Raw genomic sequence first — 18,010 nt, forward strand, 5'->3', positions numbered from 1 at the left:
CTCCGGAAGGTGGTGATTGACTCCGCTGACCTGGCGTCGTGAGGGAGTTTGTTCCACCATTGGGGTGCCAAAGCAGCGAACAGTTTTGACTGGGCTGAGCGGGAACTGTACTTCCTCAGAGGTAGGGAGGCGAGCAGGCCAGAGGTGGATGAACGCAGTGCCCTTGTTTGGGTGTAGGGCCTGATCAGAGCCTGAAGGTACGGAGGTGCCGTTCCCCTCACAGCTCCGTAGGCAAGCACCATGGTCTTGTAGCGGATGCGAGCTTCAACTGGAAGCCAGTGGAGAGAGCGGAGGAGCGGGGTGACGTGAGAGAACTTGGGAAGGTTGAACACCAGACGGGCTGCGGCGTTCTGGATGAGTTGTAGGGGTTTAATGGCACAGGCAGGGAGCCCAGCCAACAGCGAGTTGCAGTAATCCAGACGGGAGATGACAAGTGCCTGGATTAGGACCTGCGCCGCTTCCTGTGTGAGGCAGGGTCGTACTCTGCGAATGTTGTAGAGCATGAACCTACAGGAACGGGTCACCGCCTTGATGTTAGTTGAGAACGACAGGGTGTTGTCCAGGATCACGCCAAGGTTCTTAGCACTCTGGGAGGAGGACACAATGGAGTTGTCAACCGTGATGGCGAGATCATGGAACGGGCAGTCCTTCCCCGGGAGGAAGAGCAGCTCCGTCTTGCCGAGGTTCAGCTTGAGGTGGTGATCCGTCATCCACACTGATATGTCTGCCAGTCATGCAGTGATGCGATTCGCCACCTGGTTATCAGAAGGGGGAAAGGAGAAGATTAATTGTGTGTCGTCTGCATAGCAATGATAGGAGAGACCATGTGAGGATATGACAGGGCCAAGTGACTTGGTGTATAGCGAGAATAGGAGAGGGCCTAGAACAGAGCCCTGGGGGACACCAGTGGTGAGAGCACGTGGTGCGGAGACAGATTCTCGCCACGCCACCTGGTAGGAGCGACCTGTCAGGTAGGATGCAATCCAAGCGTGGGCCGCGCCGGAGATGACCAACTCGGAGAGGGTGGAGAGGAGGATCTGATGGTTCACAGTATCAAAGGCAGCCGATAGGTCTAGAAGGATGAGAGCAGAGGAGAGAGAGTTAGCTTTAGCAGTGCGGAGCGCCTCCATGACACAGAGAAGAGCAGTCTCAGTTGATTGACTAGTCTTGAAACCTGACTGATTTGGATCAAGAAGGTCATTCTGAGAGAGATAGCAGGAGAGCTGGCCAAGGACGGCACGTTCAAGAGTTTTGGAGAGAAAAGAAAGAAGGGATACTGGTCTGTAGTTGTTGACATTGGAGGGATCGAGTGTAGGTTTTTTCAGAAGGGGTGCAACTCTTGCTCTCTTGAAGACGGAATGGACGTAGCCAGCGGTCAAGGATGAGTTGATGAGCGAGGTGAGGTAAGGGAGAAGGTCTCCGGAAATGGTCTGGAGAAGAGAGGAGGGGATAGGGTCAAGCGGGCAGGTTGTTGGGCGGCCGGCCGTCACAAGACGCGAGATTTCATCTGGAGAGAGAGGGGAGAAAGAGGTCAAAGCACAGGGTAGGGCAGTGTGAGCAGAACCAGCGGTGTCGTTTGACTTAGCAAACGAGGATCGGATGTCGTCGACCTTCTTTTCAAAATGGTTGACGAAGTCATCTGCAGAGAGGGAGGAGGGGGAGGAGGATTCAGGAGGGAGGAGAAGGTGGCAAAGAGCTTCCTAGGGTTAGAGGCAGATGCTTGGAATTTAGAGTGGTAGAAAGTGGCTTTAGCAGCAGAGACAGAAGAGGAAAATGTAGAGAGGAGGGAGTGAAAGGATGCCAGGTCCGCAGGGAGGCGAGTTTTCCTCAATTTCCGCTCGGCTGCCCGGAGCCCTGTTCTGTGAGCTCGCAATGAGTCGTCGAGCCACGGAGCAGGAGGGGAGGACCGAGCCGGCCTGGAGGATAGGGGACATAGAGAGTCAAAGGATGCAGAAAGGGAGGAGAGGAGGGTTGAGGAGGCAGAATCAGGAGATATGTTGGAGAAGGTTTGAGCAGAGGGAAGAGATGATAGGATGGAAGAGGAGAGAGTAGCGGGGGAGAGAGAGCGAAGGTTTGGACGGCACAATACCATCCGAGTAGGGGCAGAGTGGGAAGTGTTGGATGAGAGCGAGAGGGAAAAGGATACAAGGTAGTGGTCGGAGACTTCAGTAGTGTCTTCAGTAGTGACTTCAGTAGTGACATCAGTAGTGCTACTGTGGTCTAAGAGTAGTGCTAGTATTGCACATCTTTGTGTGAGTGAGTGTTGTGTGCCTGTCTGAACTCTGCACTATCCTAGTGAACAAGAACATTACAGAGATATATGAACAGTGGCCATGCTTGTTTGAGTGACATTTATTTTAATGGATCTTAATCTGTCCCTTACTCCCTGTTCAACGTGAAAAGAAACACTGTGAGTTTAACTGGCATAGCTGTGTGTGCATGTGTGTCTGTTACCATTAATTATTGATAGCAGAAGCTTGCAGATAGCGCATGTGCTAGCTGAAAGTGTTGCTAAGCGAATGCTTTAGCGTGTTAGAGAAAGACAGAGGAGAGCGGGAGGGAGCGAGAGAGAGGCAAAACACGAAGGGATTGAGAAACCGAGAGACGAGAGAGAGAGAGATGCACCTGTAACTAGGGAGAAAGACTGAGAGAAGAGGAGGGAGACAGACTGAAATAAGAGGAGGAGGACAGGGAGAGAAGGAGCGAAGAGGAGAAGGATAGGGAGAGAAGGAGCAAAGAGGAGGAGGAGGACAGGGAGAGAAGGAGCGAAGAGGAGGCGGAGGACAGGGAGAGAAGGAGCGAAGAGGAGGAGGAGGACAGGGAGAGAAGGAGCGAAGAGGAGGAGGAGGACAGGGAGAGAAGGAGCGAAGAGGAGGAGGACGACAGGGAGAGAAGGAGCGAAGAGGAGGAGGAGGACAGGGAGAGAAGGAGCGAACAAGAGCACTTGATAGAGAGGAAGCTTACTGAAGAGTGAGAGATTTTCACAGAAATAACAGATGAAGAGAAAAATGGAGAGAAGGTGTGAGACATAGAATGAGAGGAGAAAGAATGGACAGACCGAGACAGATATACTCTGCCAGTGGTGTATGTGGTAAGATGATGAGTCGTCAAGCTTACTTCTACCGGGTCCCTCCTCAGGAGCTGCACAGGAGGAGCCAGCAGGACCCCACCAAGACTAAGGCCCTGCAGACTGTCATTGATATGAAGGTAAGTCTTACTTGTTGATAGGCCCACATTTAAGTCAGACGGCAAGAGTAGTTCATCTAATGATCTGGTATCAGTTTCATAGTGAAACAGAGTGAAATATTGATAGCCTGTAAGGTGAGCACGGTTGATTATCTCACTGAATTCAGGAAAGATCACATTACAAAAGAGCATACGTATTGTTACAATACACACACACACACACACACACACACACACACACACACACACACACACACACACACACACACACACACACACACACACACGCACACGCGCGCGCACACACACCAGTTGAAGAGTGATTGTGTGTTGACTATCTATATGGGTCCGTGTCCAGGGAAAGACACATTGGCCCATCCAGAGTAGAGCACTTATTCAATTTGTTTCAAATGTCACATATGGAAGCTTTCACTCTCATCTTAGGCCTTTGAAGTCAGTAGGAGCTGTGAAAAATGCAGTTGACTCCACATGCAAGCACACACACACACACACACACACACACACACACACACACACACACACACACACACACACACACACACACACACACACACACACACACACACACACACACACACACACACACACACACACACACACACACACACACACACACACACACGCACGCACACGCTTTGTGTTAATTCAGCACATGTCTCTACCGAGTGTGGTTTATAGCCAAACCACAGTTATTTTTCACACATTTTACCATTTGTCCTCCCATTTACAGATCGCACATTTTAGGAGGAGGAAGTGGCTTTAGTTCTTGAAGCAGCATTTCTTCATTGCTGAGGGAAAAGTAGAGAGAAACAATAAAATAAACATTGATATAAGCAGAAGAACCAGTCAGATTAGAGTGAGATGTTTTCTATGGTGATGGTTAGAGGTTGGTACACAGAGTGTGTGTAAGGTTCTGTGTGTTATGTTCTGTGTGTAAGGTTTTGTGTATTAGTCATGATAAGTGTTGTGACTTCTGAGTGAATAAAACGTGTGTTATGTTTTAATTAGTGCTTTATTTTGTTGTTTGTGGCAATGTGTGTGTTATGTTGTTGGTGCTGAGACGTGTGTTGTGTTGTAATGAGTGTTTTATTTTGTTGTTTGTGGCAATGTGTGTGTTATGTTGTTGGTGCTGAGACATGTGTGTTGTGTTGTAATGAGTGTCTGAGACGTGTGTATTTGTGTTGTGTGATTTCAGACCACAGCACCCCCTTTCTGTTTTGATCCTGATGTTATCTGGCAGGTACAGTAGTAGTAACAGTGGTTGTTCCTCATCTCTCTTCTAATCTGCTCAATTTTCCTCCCATGGCAATCCTCAATACATGACACACCTCTACAGTGTGTAATACAACCTTTATCAATCCTCAATACCTGACACACCTCTACAGTGTGTAATACAACCTTTATCAATCCTCAATACATGACACACCTCTACAGTGTGTAATACAACCTTTATTAATCCTCAATACATGACACACCTCTACAATGTGTAATACAACCTTTATCCAGCCTCAATACATGACACACCTCTACAGTGTGTAATACAACCTTTATCAATCCTCAATACATGACACACCTCTACAATGTGTAATACAACCTTTATCCAGCCTCAATACATGACACACCTCTACAGTGTGTAATACAACCTTTATCCAGCCTCAATACATGACACACCTCTACAATGTGTAATACAACCTTTATCCAGCCTCAATATGTATTGTCTCTACTGCAGGCTGTGATTGTACCTGTCTGTCAGTCACTATTCTCTCCCTGCATGTTGGTTTCTAACCACAGACAGTTGGAGTGAAACATGATGAGATTCTGCATCCCAACATGAACTGAACATGGGGTAGCAAGTAGAAGAAATCATAATTCATGTGTTGGAAATGGCCTTAACTATCACGTTTTGCCGAAGGTGGAACTTTCTTTGTGTTGAGATATGACCCACTATTTTCCGTAGAGGTTATTTTCACTTCTTTGTGTGTAATCTCTGTGTGGCTTCTGTACATGGTGTGTTTTGTCAGATTTGAGAGGAACACATGAGATGATGCATGCTGCTGCTGTGTTGCTGTTTTGGATTTGTCTGTTTTGTGTGTCTTTCTCTGCATGTGTATTCATATAGCTACTGTAACACACAGACTGTAACACACAGACTGTAACACACAGACTGTAACACACAGACTGTAACACACAGACTGTAACACACAGACTGTAACACACAGACTGTAACACACAGACTGTAACACACAGACTGTAACACACAGACTGTAACACAAAGACTGTAACACAAAGACTGTAACACAAAGACTGTAACACACAGACTAGCTTGGGGCAAGGGGTATAGTTTGGGGTGTATGTGTGTGTGAGCATAGAATTGTGAATTGGGTGTAGGCATGCAGGATGTAAAATTGTGTGTGTGTGTGTGTGTGCATGTAGGATGGTATGCAGTATACCATAGTGTATGTTGGGGCGTCGGTGGAGGATGTCAGTAGAGTTGTAGTAATGGAGGTCAGATGGTTGAATGCAGACTGAGGTTTCTACCGATGCCATCATACAATCTGCTTCCATTTATTCCATTACCTTCTCGTCTTCTCCAAGGTTTACCATTTAACGTGTGTCTGATCTTATGGAGCGAAACAAGCTCAGGACCTTTCCCATTCCCTCATAGATACTGTGCATGCCGGAACAAATACAACCTGTCGCTATACAGAACTCTGGCCTTTATCCACCCATTCCTATTCAGGCCAGTCACTGGTTCAGTTGTATGTTCTAGCTAGGACAGGGGTGTGCTTTTGTCTGTGTGTCAGTCTCGCTCTATAACACATCTGTCTTTTCAGCTAATAATATAGATTGGTATCTATCTCACTCTGTCCCATTCAGCTTTCTGTGTGTCTCTGGGCACGACGTCATGTCTGCTTGTTCTCTTTTCTGTTTAGCATTCTTGTGATCAACCCTTTATTAAACATCAACTTTGAGAGGCAGACTGTGTCGACCCTTGCCCTCTCGACTCTACCTCCTTTCTATTCACACCTTTTACAAACCATCATGGCCTTGTCTGTGGCTGACGTGGGTGTCTCCCCCTCTTGGCTGCTGTATGTACTGTAGGACACTAAGATATCGTCTCTGGAGAGGAACATCCGAGACCTGGAGGATGAGGTCCAGTTGATGAAGACCAGCGGGCTGCTCCACCCTGGCGACCGCCTGGATGAACTCAAACACATGGAGGTCTACAAAAGCCACTCCAAGTTCATGAAGAAACAGGTAGCGAGATACTCACTGGTCTAGTGTCACTCTGCTTGACATCTCCGCATGTTGCTATGGTTGTGTATGTCGCTTCTGCATGGTTGTGAAGAAGCCAAGTATCACGTCAACAGCACTGTTAACTGTGCATGTATTGACTGCATGTGTCTATGTTTTCTCATTTACTGGCCTCTGTGCATGTCACTACCAGGGCTCTACTGTATGTGTCTCCTTCAACTTCATGAAGACCAAGTTAGAAAATCTCATCTCCAGTCCTATCCACTGCATGTCTTAACCATACAGTTGAAGTAGGAAGTTTACATACACTTAGAGTGAAGTCATTAAAACTCGTTTTTAAACCACTCCACAAATTTATTTTTAACAAACTATGAATTTGGCAAGTCGGTTAGGACATCTACTTTCTGCATGACACAAATTATTTTTCCAACAATTGTTTACAGACAGATTATTTCACTTATAATTGACTGTATCACAATTCCAGTGGGTCGGAAGTTTATACTAAGTTGACTGCCTTTAAACAGCTTGGAAAATTCCAGAAAATTATGTCATGGCTTTAGAAGCTTCTGATAGGGTAATTGACATCATTTGAGTCAATTGGAGGTGTACCTGTGGATGTATTTCAAGGCCTACCTTCAAACTCAGTGCCTCTTTGCTTGACATCATGGGAAAATCAAGAGAAATCAGCCAAGACCTCAGAAAAGAATTGTAGATCTCCACAAGTCTGGTTCATCCTTGGGAGCAATTTCCAAACACCTGAAGGTACCACGTTCATCTGTACAAACAATAGTACGCAAGTATAAATACCATGGGACCATGCAGTCGTCATGCCGCTCAGGAAGGAGACGTGTTCTGTCTCCTAGAGATGAACGTACTTTGGTGCGTAAAGTGCAAATCAATCGCAGAACAACAGCAAAGGACCTTGTGAAGATGCTGGTGGAAACAAGTACAAAAGTATCTATATCCACAGTAAAACGAGTCCTATATCGACATAACCTGAAAGGCCGCTCAGCAAGAAAGAAGCCACTGCTCCAAAACCGCCATAAAAAAGCAAGACTATGGTTTGCAACTGCACATGGACACAAAGATCGTACTTTTTGGAGAAATGTCCTCTGGTCTGATGAAACCAAAATAGAACTGTTTGGCCATAATGACCATCGTTATGTTTGGAGGAAAAAGGGGGAGGCTTGCAAGCCGAAGAACACCATCCCAACCGTGAAGCGGGGTGGCAGCATCATGTTGTGGGGGTGCTTTGCTGCAGGAGGGACTGGTGCACTTCAACATCTCAAGACATCAGTCAGGAAGTTAAAGCTTGGTCGCAAATGGGTCTTCCAAATGGACAATGACCCTAAGCATACTTCCAAAGTTGTGGCAAAATGGGTTAAGGACAACAAAATCAAGGTATTGGAGTGGCCATCACAAAGCCCTGACCTCAATTATGTAGAAAATTTGTGGGCAGAATTGAAAAGCTTGTGCGAGCAAGGAGGCCTACAAATCTGACTCGGTTACACCAGCTCTGTCAGGATGAATGGGCCAAAATTCACCCAATTTATTGTGGGAAGCTTGTGGAAGTCTACTCAAAACATTTGAACCAAGTTAAACAATTTAAAGACCATGCTACCAAATACTAATTGAGATTATGTAAACTTCTGACCCACTGGGAATGTGATGAAATAAATAAAATCTGAAATAAATCATTCTCTTTACTTTTATTCTGGCATTTAACATTCTTAAAATAAAGTGGTGATCCTAACTGACCTAAGACAGGGCATTTTTACTAGGATTAATTGTCAGGAATTGTGAAAAACTGAGTTTAAATGTATTTGGCTAAGGTGTATGTAAACTTCTGACTTCAACTGTATGTGTACTGCAAGGTATCACATCACCTGTACTCTGCATGCCTCTACTGTTGTCTGAGCGAAACCTTTGTGTTTCTACTGTCTCTTGTCGAAACTTTCTGGCTTTTCAGCCGAGACCCAGAATGATTGATCCGTCACTCACTTTGGAAAGATCTTGACTGAACCAACTATATCACCAAACTGTCTTCACTTCTTGTCGCGGCCATGGCACAGCTTTTCGGCTTCAGCTTTTGCTTCTCCTCCAGCTCTCTATGGAAAACACAAGCCATATCGGTTTACAGGCGATGGTGTCCATTTGGACTACTTCCTTTGTCAGACAGGAAGCTGCAGTTTTATAAGAGCAAGGTCCAATTTCTCTGGTGGAAGCGCTCTCTAATGGTTTATTCATACATACACACACACACTTACACACGCTGTCCAGTAAACTCCAAGCATCAATAATAATACTGTACTCTAAATGGTACATCCAATATTCCGCCGGTGTATCAACATAAAGCATTTATTTGAATGGGAACGTCCTCTCTAATTGCTTTATGGGGTGATGAATGGAGGTATATGAAAGGCCAGTGGTTTAATAACATCAGAGTTGGGTTTCAGAGCTCTGTGTGAGTGTCTGTGATGGCCCGGGGTTGATGAGTAGCGTTTCATGTGAAAATGTTTGTTTGATTTGTTAATGGGGGTCTTTGTAGGCCCCATTTGACAGTGCATTGGGGAAGTTTCTGATGCAATCATAAAGGGATGTTTTTATGAATGGGGCTTTGACAGACGGCTATGAGCTAACAACAGCAGAGGAAGGAGCTCTCTCCTCACGGAGACTGGCCTGGAATGATATACATCATACTGACAGTTGGAGTTTGGTGTCAGACGCCTCGTCTTTCTACACACGCACACGCACACACATACACACACACACACACCCACATACACACACATATACACACACACACACACACACACACACACACACACACACACACACACACACACACACACACACACACACACACACACACACACACACACACACACACACACACACACACACACACACACACACACACACACACACACACACACACACAGAGTCATATTTATCACATGTATCCCTCGTCTACAGTATCTCCCTGGGACATGGTCTTTCAGCGTGTGGGAGGTTGGTGGTGAGCTGAGGAGGAATCAAATAGGGGGACATTGATAAGAGGAGGACAGGCTGCTCTGATGAAGGGACAGGACAGCCTCTCTGGGTCTTTGGTTTCCTCTGCTCCTCACTGGGCTGTTTATCTGGGTCAAAGCCCCCACCAGGCCTGACCTAGTAGTATACTATCCTGTATACAGAGCTTTCAGAAAGTATTCACAGCCCTTGACTTTTTCCACATTTTTGTTGTCTTACAGCCTGAATTTAAAATTGATTAAATTGAGATTTTGTGTCACTGGCCTACACACAATACGACATAAAGTCAAAGTGGAATTATGTATTCTTTTTAAGTATTCAAAATTAATTACAAATTAAAGCTGAAATGTCTTGAGTCAATAAGTATTCAACCGCTTTGTCATGGCAAGCCTACATAAGTCCAGGAGTAAAGATTTGCTTAACAGGTCACATAATAAGTTTCATGGACTCTGTGTACAATAATAGTTTTTAACATGATTTTTGAATGACTACATCATCTCTGTACCCCAAACATAAAATGATCTGTAAGGTCCCTCAAATACAGATTCAACTACAAAGGCTAAGGATGTTTTCAAATGCCTCGCAAAGAAGGGCATCTGTTGGTAGATGGGTAAAACAAAAGCAGACATTGAATATCCTTTTGAGCATGCTGAAGTTATTAATTACACTATGGATGGTGTATCAATACACCCAGTCACTACAAAGATACAGTACAGGCTTCCTTCCTTAAAGTTGCTAGAGAGGAAGGAAACTGCTCAGGGATTTTGGTGATTTTAAAACAGTTAGAGTTTAATGGCTGTGGATGAATCAACAACATTGTAGTTACTCCACAATACTAACATAATTGACAGAGTGAAAAGAAGGAAACCTGTACTGAATAAAAAATATTCCAAAACATGCATCCTGTTTGCAACAAGTCACTAAAGTAATACTGCCAAAAATGTGGCAAAGTAATTTACTTTTTTTCCTGAATGCAAAGTGTTAGGTTTGGGTCAAATCCAATACAAGACATTATTGAGTACCACTCTCCATATTTTTATTCATGGTGGTGGCTGCATCATGTTATGGGTATACTTGTAATTGTTAGGGACTGGGGAGTTTTTCAGGATAAAAAAGAAACGGAATGGAAATAAGCACAGGCAAAATGCTAGAAAACCTGGTTGTCTGCTTTCCACCAGACACTGGGAGATTAATTCACCTTTCAGCAGGACAATAACCTAAAACATCTACACTGGAGTTGCTTACCAAGAAGATAGTGAATGTTCCAAGTTACAGTTTTTACTTAAATATGCTTGAAATTCTATGACCTGAAAATTGTTGTCTGGCAATTATCAACAACAAATTTGACAAAGCTTGAATAATTTAGAAAAGAATAATGGGCAAATTGGGCTCTCGAGTGGCGCAGCGGTCTAAGACACTGCATCGCAGTGCAAGATGCTTCACTACAGTAGCTTAGTGATGCTAGGTCAGTGTAAGGTAGTGATGGCGTGTAGCTTAGTGATGCTAGGTCAGTGTAAGGTAGTGATGGCGTGTAGCTTAGTGATGCTAGGTCAGTGTAAGGTAGTGATGGCGTGTAGCTTAGTGATGCTAGGTCAGTATAAGGTAGTGATGGCGTGTAGCTTAGTGATGCTAGGTCAGTATAAGGTAGTGATGGCGTGTAGCTTAGTGATGTTAAGTCAGTGTAAGGTAGTGATGGCGTGTAGCTTAGTGATGCTAGGTCAGTGTAAGGTAGTGATGGCGTGTAGCTTAGTGATGCTAGGTCAGTATAAGGTAGTGATGGCGTGTAGCTTAGTGATGCTAAGTCAGTGTAAGGTAGTGATGGCGTGTAGCTTAGTGATGCTAGGTCAGTGTAAGGTAGTGATGGCGTGTAGCTTAGTGATGCTAGGTCAGTATAAGGTAGTGATGGCGTGTAGCTTAGTGATGCTAGGTCAGTGCAAGGTAGTGATGGCGTGTAGCTTAGTGAGGCTAGGTCAGTGTAAGGTAGTGATGGCGTGTAGCTTAGTGATGCTAGGTCAGTGTAAGGTAGTGATGGCGTGTAGCTTAGTAATGCTAGGTCAGTGTAAGGTAGTGATGGCGTGTAGCTTAGTGAGGCTAGGTCAGTGTAAGGTAGTGATGGCGTCTAGCTTAGTGATGCTAGGCCAGTGTAAGGTAGCGATGGCGTGTAGCTTAGTGATGCTAGGTCAGTGTAAGGTAGCGATGGCGTGTAGCTTAGTGATGCTAGGTCAGTGTAAGGTAGTGATGGCGTGTAGCTTAGTGATGCTAGGTCAGTGTAAGGTAGTGATGGCGTGTAGCTTAGTGATGCTAGGTCAGTGTAAGGTAGTGATGGCGTGTAGCTTAGTGATGCTAGGTCAGTGTAAGGTAGTGATGGCGTGTAGCTTAGTGATGCTAAGTCAGTGTAAGGTAGTGATGGCGTGTAGCTTAGTGATGCTAGGTCAGTATAAGGTAGTGATGGCGTGTAGCTTAGTGATGCTAGGTCAGTGTAAGGTAGTGATGGCGTGTAGCTCAGTGATGCTAAGTCAGTGTAAGGTAGTGATGGCGTGTAGCTTAGTGATGCTAGGTCAGTATAAGGTAGTGATGGCGTGTAGCTTAGTGATGCTAAGTCAGTGTAAGGTAGTGATGGCGTGTAGCTTAGTGATGCTAGGTCAGTGTAAGGTAGTGATGGCGTGTAGCTTAGTGATGCTAGGTCAGTGTAAGGTAGTGATGGCGTGTAGCTTAGTGATGCTAGGTCAGTGTAAGGTAGTGATGGCGTGTAGCTTAGTGATGCTAGGTCAGTGTAAGGTAGTGATGGCGTGTAGCTTAGTGATGCTAGGTCAGTGTAAGGTAGTGATGGCGTGTAGCTTAGTGATGCTAGGTCAGTATAAGGTAGTGATGGCGTCTAGCTTAGTGATGCTAGGCCAGTGTAAGGTAGTGATGGCGTGTAGCTTAGTGATGCTAGGTCAGTGTAAGGTAGTGATGGCGTGTAGCTTAGTGATGCTAGGTCAGTGTAAGGTAGTGATGGCGTGTAGCTTAGTGATGCTAGGTCAGTGTAAGGTAGTGATGGCGTGTAGCTTAGTGATGCTAGGTCAGTGTAAGGTAGTGATGGCGTGTAGCTTAGTGATGCTAGGTCAGTGTAAGGTAGTGATGGCGTGTAGCTTAGTGATGCTAGGTCAGTATAAGGTAGTGATGGCGTCTAGCTTAGTGATGCTAGGCCAGTGTAAGGTAGTGATGGCGTGTAGCTTAGTGATGCTAGGTCAGTGTAAGGTAGTGATGGCGTGTAGCTTAGTGATGCTAGGTCAGTGTAAGGTAGTGATGGCGTGTAGCTTAGTGATGCTAGGTCAGTGTAAGGTAGTGATGGCGTGTAGCTTAGTGATGCTAGGTCAGTGTAAGGTAGTGATGGCGTGTAGCTTAGTGATGCTAGGTCAGTGTAAGGTAGTGATGGCGTCTAGCTTAGTGGTTGTTTTTGTGTTTTTGTCTCCGTAGGTATCAGGCCGTGTGACAGTGGGCCTGGGCTCCTCCAGGGCCGGGGGCCCCCCACCACACTTAGACACCCACCCCACCTTCCTCCTGTCCCAGCAGCCCTGGATAGCTGACCGCTCAGCAGAAGTACCCCTCTTTTACCTTCTCTCGTTCATATCTCTCCCCTGTTTCTTTTTCTCTCTTTACTCTTCTCCCCATCTCCATTACACACTCTCTCCGCTTTCTTTTCCCCTTTCTTTCCCCTCCACTCTCCCGTCTTACCTCTCTCTCTTCTCTCATATATCCCATTCTACTCTTCTCTCTTTTTTCCTGTTTCTCTCTCTCTCTCTCTCTCTCTCTCTCTCTCTCTCTCTCTCTCTCTCTCTCTCTCTCTCTCTCCATCTCTCCGCTACCCCCCTCTCTCTCTCTCTCTCTCTCTCTCTCTCTCTCTCTCTCTCTCTCTCTCTCTCCATCTCTATCCCCGTCTCTCTCAGAGTAAAAAGTGATTGGCCCAGCTTTCTCTATCCCTCTCAGAATTCTAAAGTCATGACATGCTCCCCGCCGAGCACCACAATTAACAAATCTCCCTCAGAAATCAACCTCTCACATTTTTGGCGCTGGAGTGCAGATGACAATCTTTGTGCGCATAGCTAGCCCACTCGCAGGAAAAACACAGAGGGGGGACAAAATATGAACTGGTCCATTTGATTTCCTTAGTGGTTGTTCTGTGCTGTTCTTTCAGCTCTTTCCCTTCAATTACACAATTTCAAAAACGATCAGTAATCTTGCAGATATTTGTGTGTAATACAGCTTCTCAGAACTATTTTTCTCCTTGTCTCAGTTTGGCTGTTTGGACTGTTGTTTCCATGGGGCCTATAGTAGTAGGAGTGTGTCTTGGAGAGAGAAACATGTCTAGTCTTCTAGAGGATGAATCATTTTGGCCCTCTGTGTGAATTGGAGAGTGTGTGCGTCCACGTTTGCCCTCCACGTTGTATTTATGTACTCAACAACGTCTCCAAGGTGATTGTGGAGGTTGGAGGATATGTGTCACGTCCATAAATTGACAATGGGAGAAGAATGACCAAACTTTGACCTAAGATATTCTATATTTTCTCTGGAGCAGAAAATACAAACATTTGACCTCTCAACCAAACCTGAGCTGCATGTTGTATCAGCATGATTCTCCATATATCCCCTGTCAGTCCTCTGAAGGTGTGTGTTCTATGTGTTGGTCTGATGTGTTCTATGTGTTGGTCTGATGTGTTCTATGTGTTGGTCTGATGTGTTCTATGTGTTGGTCTGATGTGTTCTATGTGTTGGTCTGATGTGTTCTATGTGTTGGTCTGATGTGTTCTATGTGTTGGTCTGATGTGTTCTATGTGTTGGTCTGATGTGTTCTATGTGTTGGTCTGATGTGTTCTATGTGTTGGTCTGATGTGTTCTATGTGTTGGTCTGATGTGTTCTATGTGTTGGTCTGATGTGTTCTATGTGTTGGTTTGATGTGTTCTATGTGTTGGTCTGATGTGTTTGGGTTTGAGTTGTGTGTAATTGGTCTTTGAGGAGCTTTCGGTTTTGCTCCATTCAGAATTGCTAAGGTATTTTCTTATGGTTTAACATGTGTGTGTTGTGACTGACAGGTAGACCAGCAGAAGCAGGAGCTGAATAAGAAGGAATCAGAGATGCAGGCCCTACAGACCAAACTGGATGCTCTGACCAACCAGAACTCAGACTGCAAACAGCACATAGAGGTGCTCAAAGAATCACTCAGCGCCAAGGAGCAACGCTCTACCACACTGCAGACCGAGGTGAGAGTGTTTAAAATACTGCGCACACACACACACAGGATGGCAGGCTAGGGAGAGGCCTGTGCAGATCTTACCTAGTCAGGGCTTTCCATTTTATCTGTCTGGCCTAGTGCATTGGGTCTGTCTGGGAGAAAGAGCAACAAGCTCACGGGTTGACCAATTTGACTTCAGATTCTGACGTTTATCCACGTTTCTCCAAACGTCCAATTTCGAAGTTGCTCCAAATGTCAAAATGTGGATGTGATTTGGACACCCTAGGTTGTGACTCCTCATTCTTCATGCGGCTCCTCCCCCAGTTAAGGGTTGAAACCCCAACCAATGAAACGAGTGTCTGGCATTGGGCCACAACACCATAGCAAAACCCAAGCCTATTCAATGGTAATAGCGCTCACTGTTGCCCCTATTGGCGGGTTTTATAGGTATCTTTCGATGACCTCGGGACATGGACCAACGTCCAATTTCTAAGTAAATCTTGAGCGACTTGGCAGGAGAGAAACTGAGGGAGACTGAGGGAGACTGGCAGGGTTTTCATCACTCTGTCTTTGAAGTCTGTGGGTCTAATGATTTTATAAGGCGGGGGGTGAGGAGGGGGGAAGGTTAGCATTTTTCTCCAAACTTCTGTGGAGTTGGAAGCGATACTTTAGATGTCTTTGTGCGCGGCAGCGGAGAGCGGCTCACTAACGATGTCCACTCTTCATTACAGGAAGCAATTTGGGCCGAAATTAGGGCTAATAGTCTATACATGTGCAAGGAATTTTGGCGTAGGGGTGAGCTGAATACATCATACTTAAACGCCCACAAGAGCTGGAGCTGAAAGACGATGCCCATAGCTCACCCATGATGTTGCACAACGATTTAAGTCAATAAGTCATAATGTTGGTCTAAGTATGAAGTGGGAAATCCGTGTCAATGCATTGTTTTTCCCTATGAAATGACATGCTAATCATTTTCAGTCTACATTTCCTCAGGGCTGGGTTTTATTTTAAAGTTACCACCCACCAGCATTGCATTGTTTATTAATCAGAAACACCAGCAAAGAGTTTTGGATGAATACTTTTCACTTATTTTTTAGGTAGTCTGTAAATATAGCGTGGCCAAAACCATTCATCTTGGGGTGACAGGGGGAGCGGGGCTCCAAAATTCAATATCACATGCAATGTTTTAGATGTAAAAACATTTTATTAATAGTATAATTGCATGGGATATTGCATTTTAGAACCCTGCTCCCCCCGTGGCCCCAAGATGAATGGTTTTGTCCACACTAGAAAACCAAGTATCTATCCTATTATGAAAAACCACCCGCAAAAGAAAATTCCACACATTTATTTATTTTGTTGTGCTGTTGTCACATTTGTATTGGTGTTTCGTGTCTGATGCGGTGTTGTTACGTATCATTTGCAGTGTTCATCATAAGAAAAGTCATTACTTCCCCTAGCTGTGAGAACCATGGCATGAGCATGGGGCTGACTTGGCATTGCTGGAGCGCTGCTGAATAGCCTGCCAACAGCCTTCCAAAGTTGCACCGTGTCCATTACAATGTAGAAAAACGTTTATCTAATCCCACATGTTCAATAGTTTCGCTACCCATATTACCGAAGCTTCATCTCATTCTTTCTTTTTCTATGGCGGATTTGTGGCCACAATTTATGGAAGATGGCAAAGTCAAATATACTGGTTTCCCCTATCCATCTGTGGCAAAGTTTTCACTAAATGCTTATGACAAATCCAGCTCCAAAACCAGCCATAACCTAGCCTGTTGGCTAATCTTTTGAATATGGTGTCGCAACAACAGATAACATTAGCTAGCTAGATAGGTTTAGCATGCTAGCTACACTGACAGCTGTCACTGCCCTACTTGTTGTTATTGGTCCACTCCATATGGAAATCAGCACACCGTTCCCACACCCAGTTCAGGTCATCTGTATTAATAGCCTGCGTCATTCTTCTGAGGTGGAACCGAAACGACAATTTACGCTCTAGGACAGGAATTAACGTTGAAATAGGGGCGGCATTGCCCTCTGGTGGGGGTCTTTAAAATAATTTACTATCAGTGGGTGGGTGTGAGATTGTGTGTTTGACAGAGGGTCAATATATAATTGGATGTAATGCACCTGACATTTGACACTTCACTCTAACATGAGAGGCTGCTGGGATATGGAGGGCCATAATGGGATCTGTCAGCCCTGATCTCACGCACGCACACACAACACGCACACTGTCAGTCAGTCAATCCCAGTCTGGACCTCTATCACCCCCCCCATCTTTATATCCTTCTCTGTCCACGTGGCCATCAGTTTTGTCTTGCCCTCCAGCTCTACCAGTGGATCAAAGCCCTCCAGCTCTACCAGAGTGGATCAAAGCCCTCCAGCTCTACCAGAGTGGATCAAAGCCCTCCAGCTCTACCAGAGTGGATCAAAGCCCTCCTGCTCTACCAGAGTGGATCAAAGCCCTCCTGCTCTACCAGAGTGGATCAAAGCCCTCCTGCTCTACCAGAGTGGATCAAAGCCCTCCAGCTCTACCAGAGTGGATCAAAGCCCTCCAGCTCTACCAGAGTGGATCAAAGCCCTCCAGCTCTACCAGAGTGGATCAAAGCCCTCCAGCTCTACCAGAGTGGATCAAAGCCCTCCAGCTCTACCAGAGTGGATCAAAGCCCTCCAGCTCTACCAGAGTGGATCAAAGCCCTCCAGCTCTACCAGAGTGGATCAAAGCCCTCCTGCTCTACCAGAGTGGATCAAAGCCCTCCAGCTCTACCAGAGTGGATCAAAGCCCTCCAGCTCTATCCGAGTGGATCAAAGCCCTCCAGCTCTACCAGAATGGATCAAAGCCCTCCAGCTCTACCAGAATGGATCAAAGCCCTCCAGCTCTACCTGAATGGATCAAAGCCCTCCAGCTCTATCAGAGTGGATCAAAGCCCTCCAGCTCTATCAGAGTGGATCAAAGCCCTCCAGCTCTATCAGAGTGGATCAAAGCCCTCCAGCTCTATCAGAGTGGATCAAAGCCTCAAAGAAAGGTTCCATAGAGGCTGACAGTCATGATACTGACTCACTCAGGGCAGGAGGGGTAAAGGGAGGGCCACAGACCCACAGACAGGCAGCCACTCTGGTATGGAAAAGAATAGATGGCTAGAGAGAACAGACGATGCAGTGTTGATTTGAGGGAAGTAGAGAATCAAGGAAGACATAATAGAATGGAATGGAAGTGCATTTATCAGTCCGTCAAAGTTAAGGAGCACTCCTAAATGGGGTTGATTGAATCCATCTTCTGGTTTTCCTCTGTG

The 18,010-nt window shown here is 45.6% G+C and overlaps 1 protein-coding gene across 8 annotated transcripts in view; it reads left to right on the top strand.

Moving 5' to 3' along the window:
* The window catches only part of LOC129861223 (ERC protein 2-like), a 480,843-nt gene that overhangs the window by 44,410 nt on the left and 418,423 nt on the right, over positions 1–18,010 (top strand). For 6 of the 8 annotated variants that reach the window (XR_008760519.1, XM_055932445.1, XM_055932443.1 and 3 more), the window contains exons 4-7: positions 3,139–3,207; positions 6,310–6,465; positions 12,952–13,074; positions 14,566–14,733. Coding sequence is in view for 7 of the 8 variants with exons in the window: in XM_055932445.1 (XP_055788420.1) it covers positions 3,139–3,207; positions 6,310–6,465; positions 12,952–13,074; positions 14,566–14,733 (516 nt within the window). In the remaining variant the exon portion in view is untranslated. The remainder of the gene's footprint in view (positions 1–3,138; positions 3,208–6,309; positions 6,466–12,951; positions 13,075–14,565; positions 14,734–18,010) is intronic. The other 2 variants (XM_055932444.1, XM_055932446.1) reach the window with 2 other exon arrangements.

Source organism: Salvelinus fontinalis, chromosome 8 (assembly GCF_029448725.1).
Source record: "Salvelinus fontinalis isolate EN_2023a chromosome 8, ASM2944872v1, whole genome shotgun sequence".
NCBI classification, from domain to species: Eukaryota; Metazoa; Chordata; class Actinopteri; order Salmoniformes; family Salmonidae; genus Salvelinus; species Salvelinus fontinalis.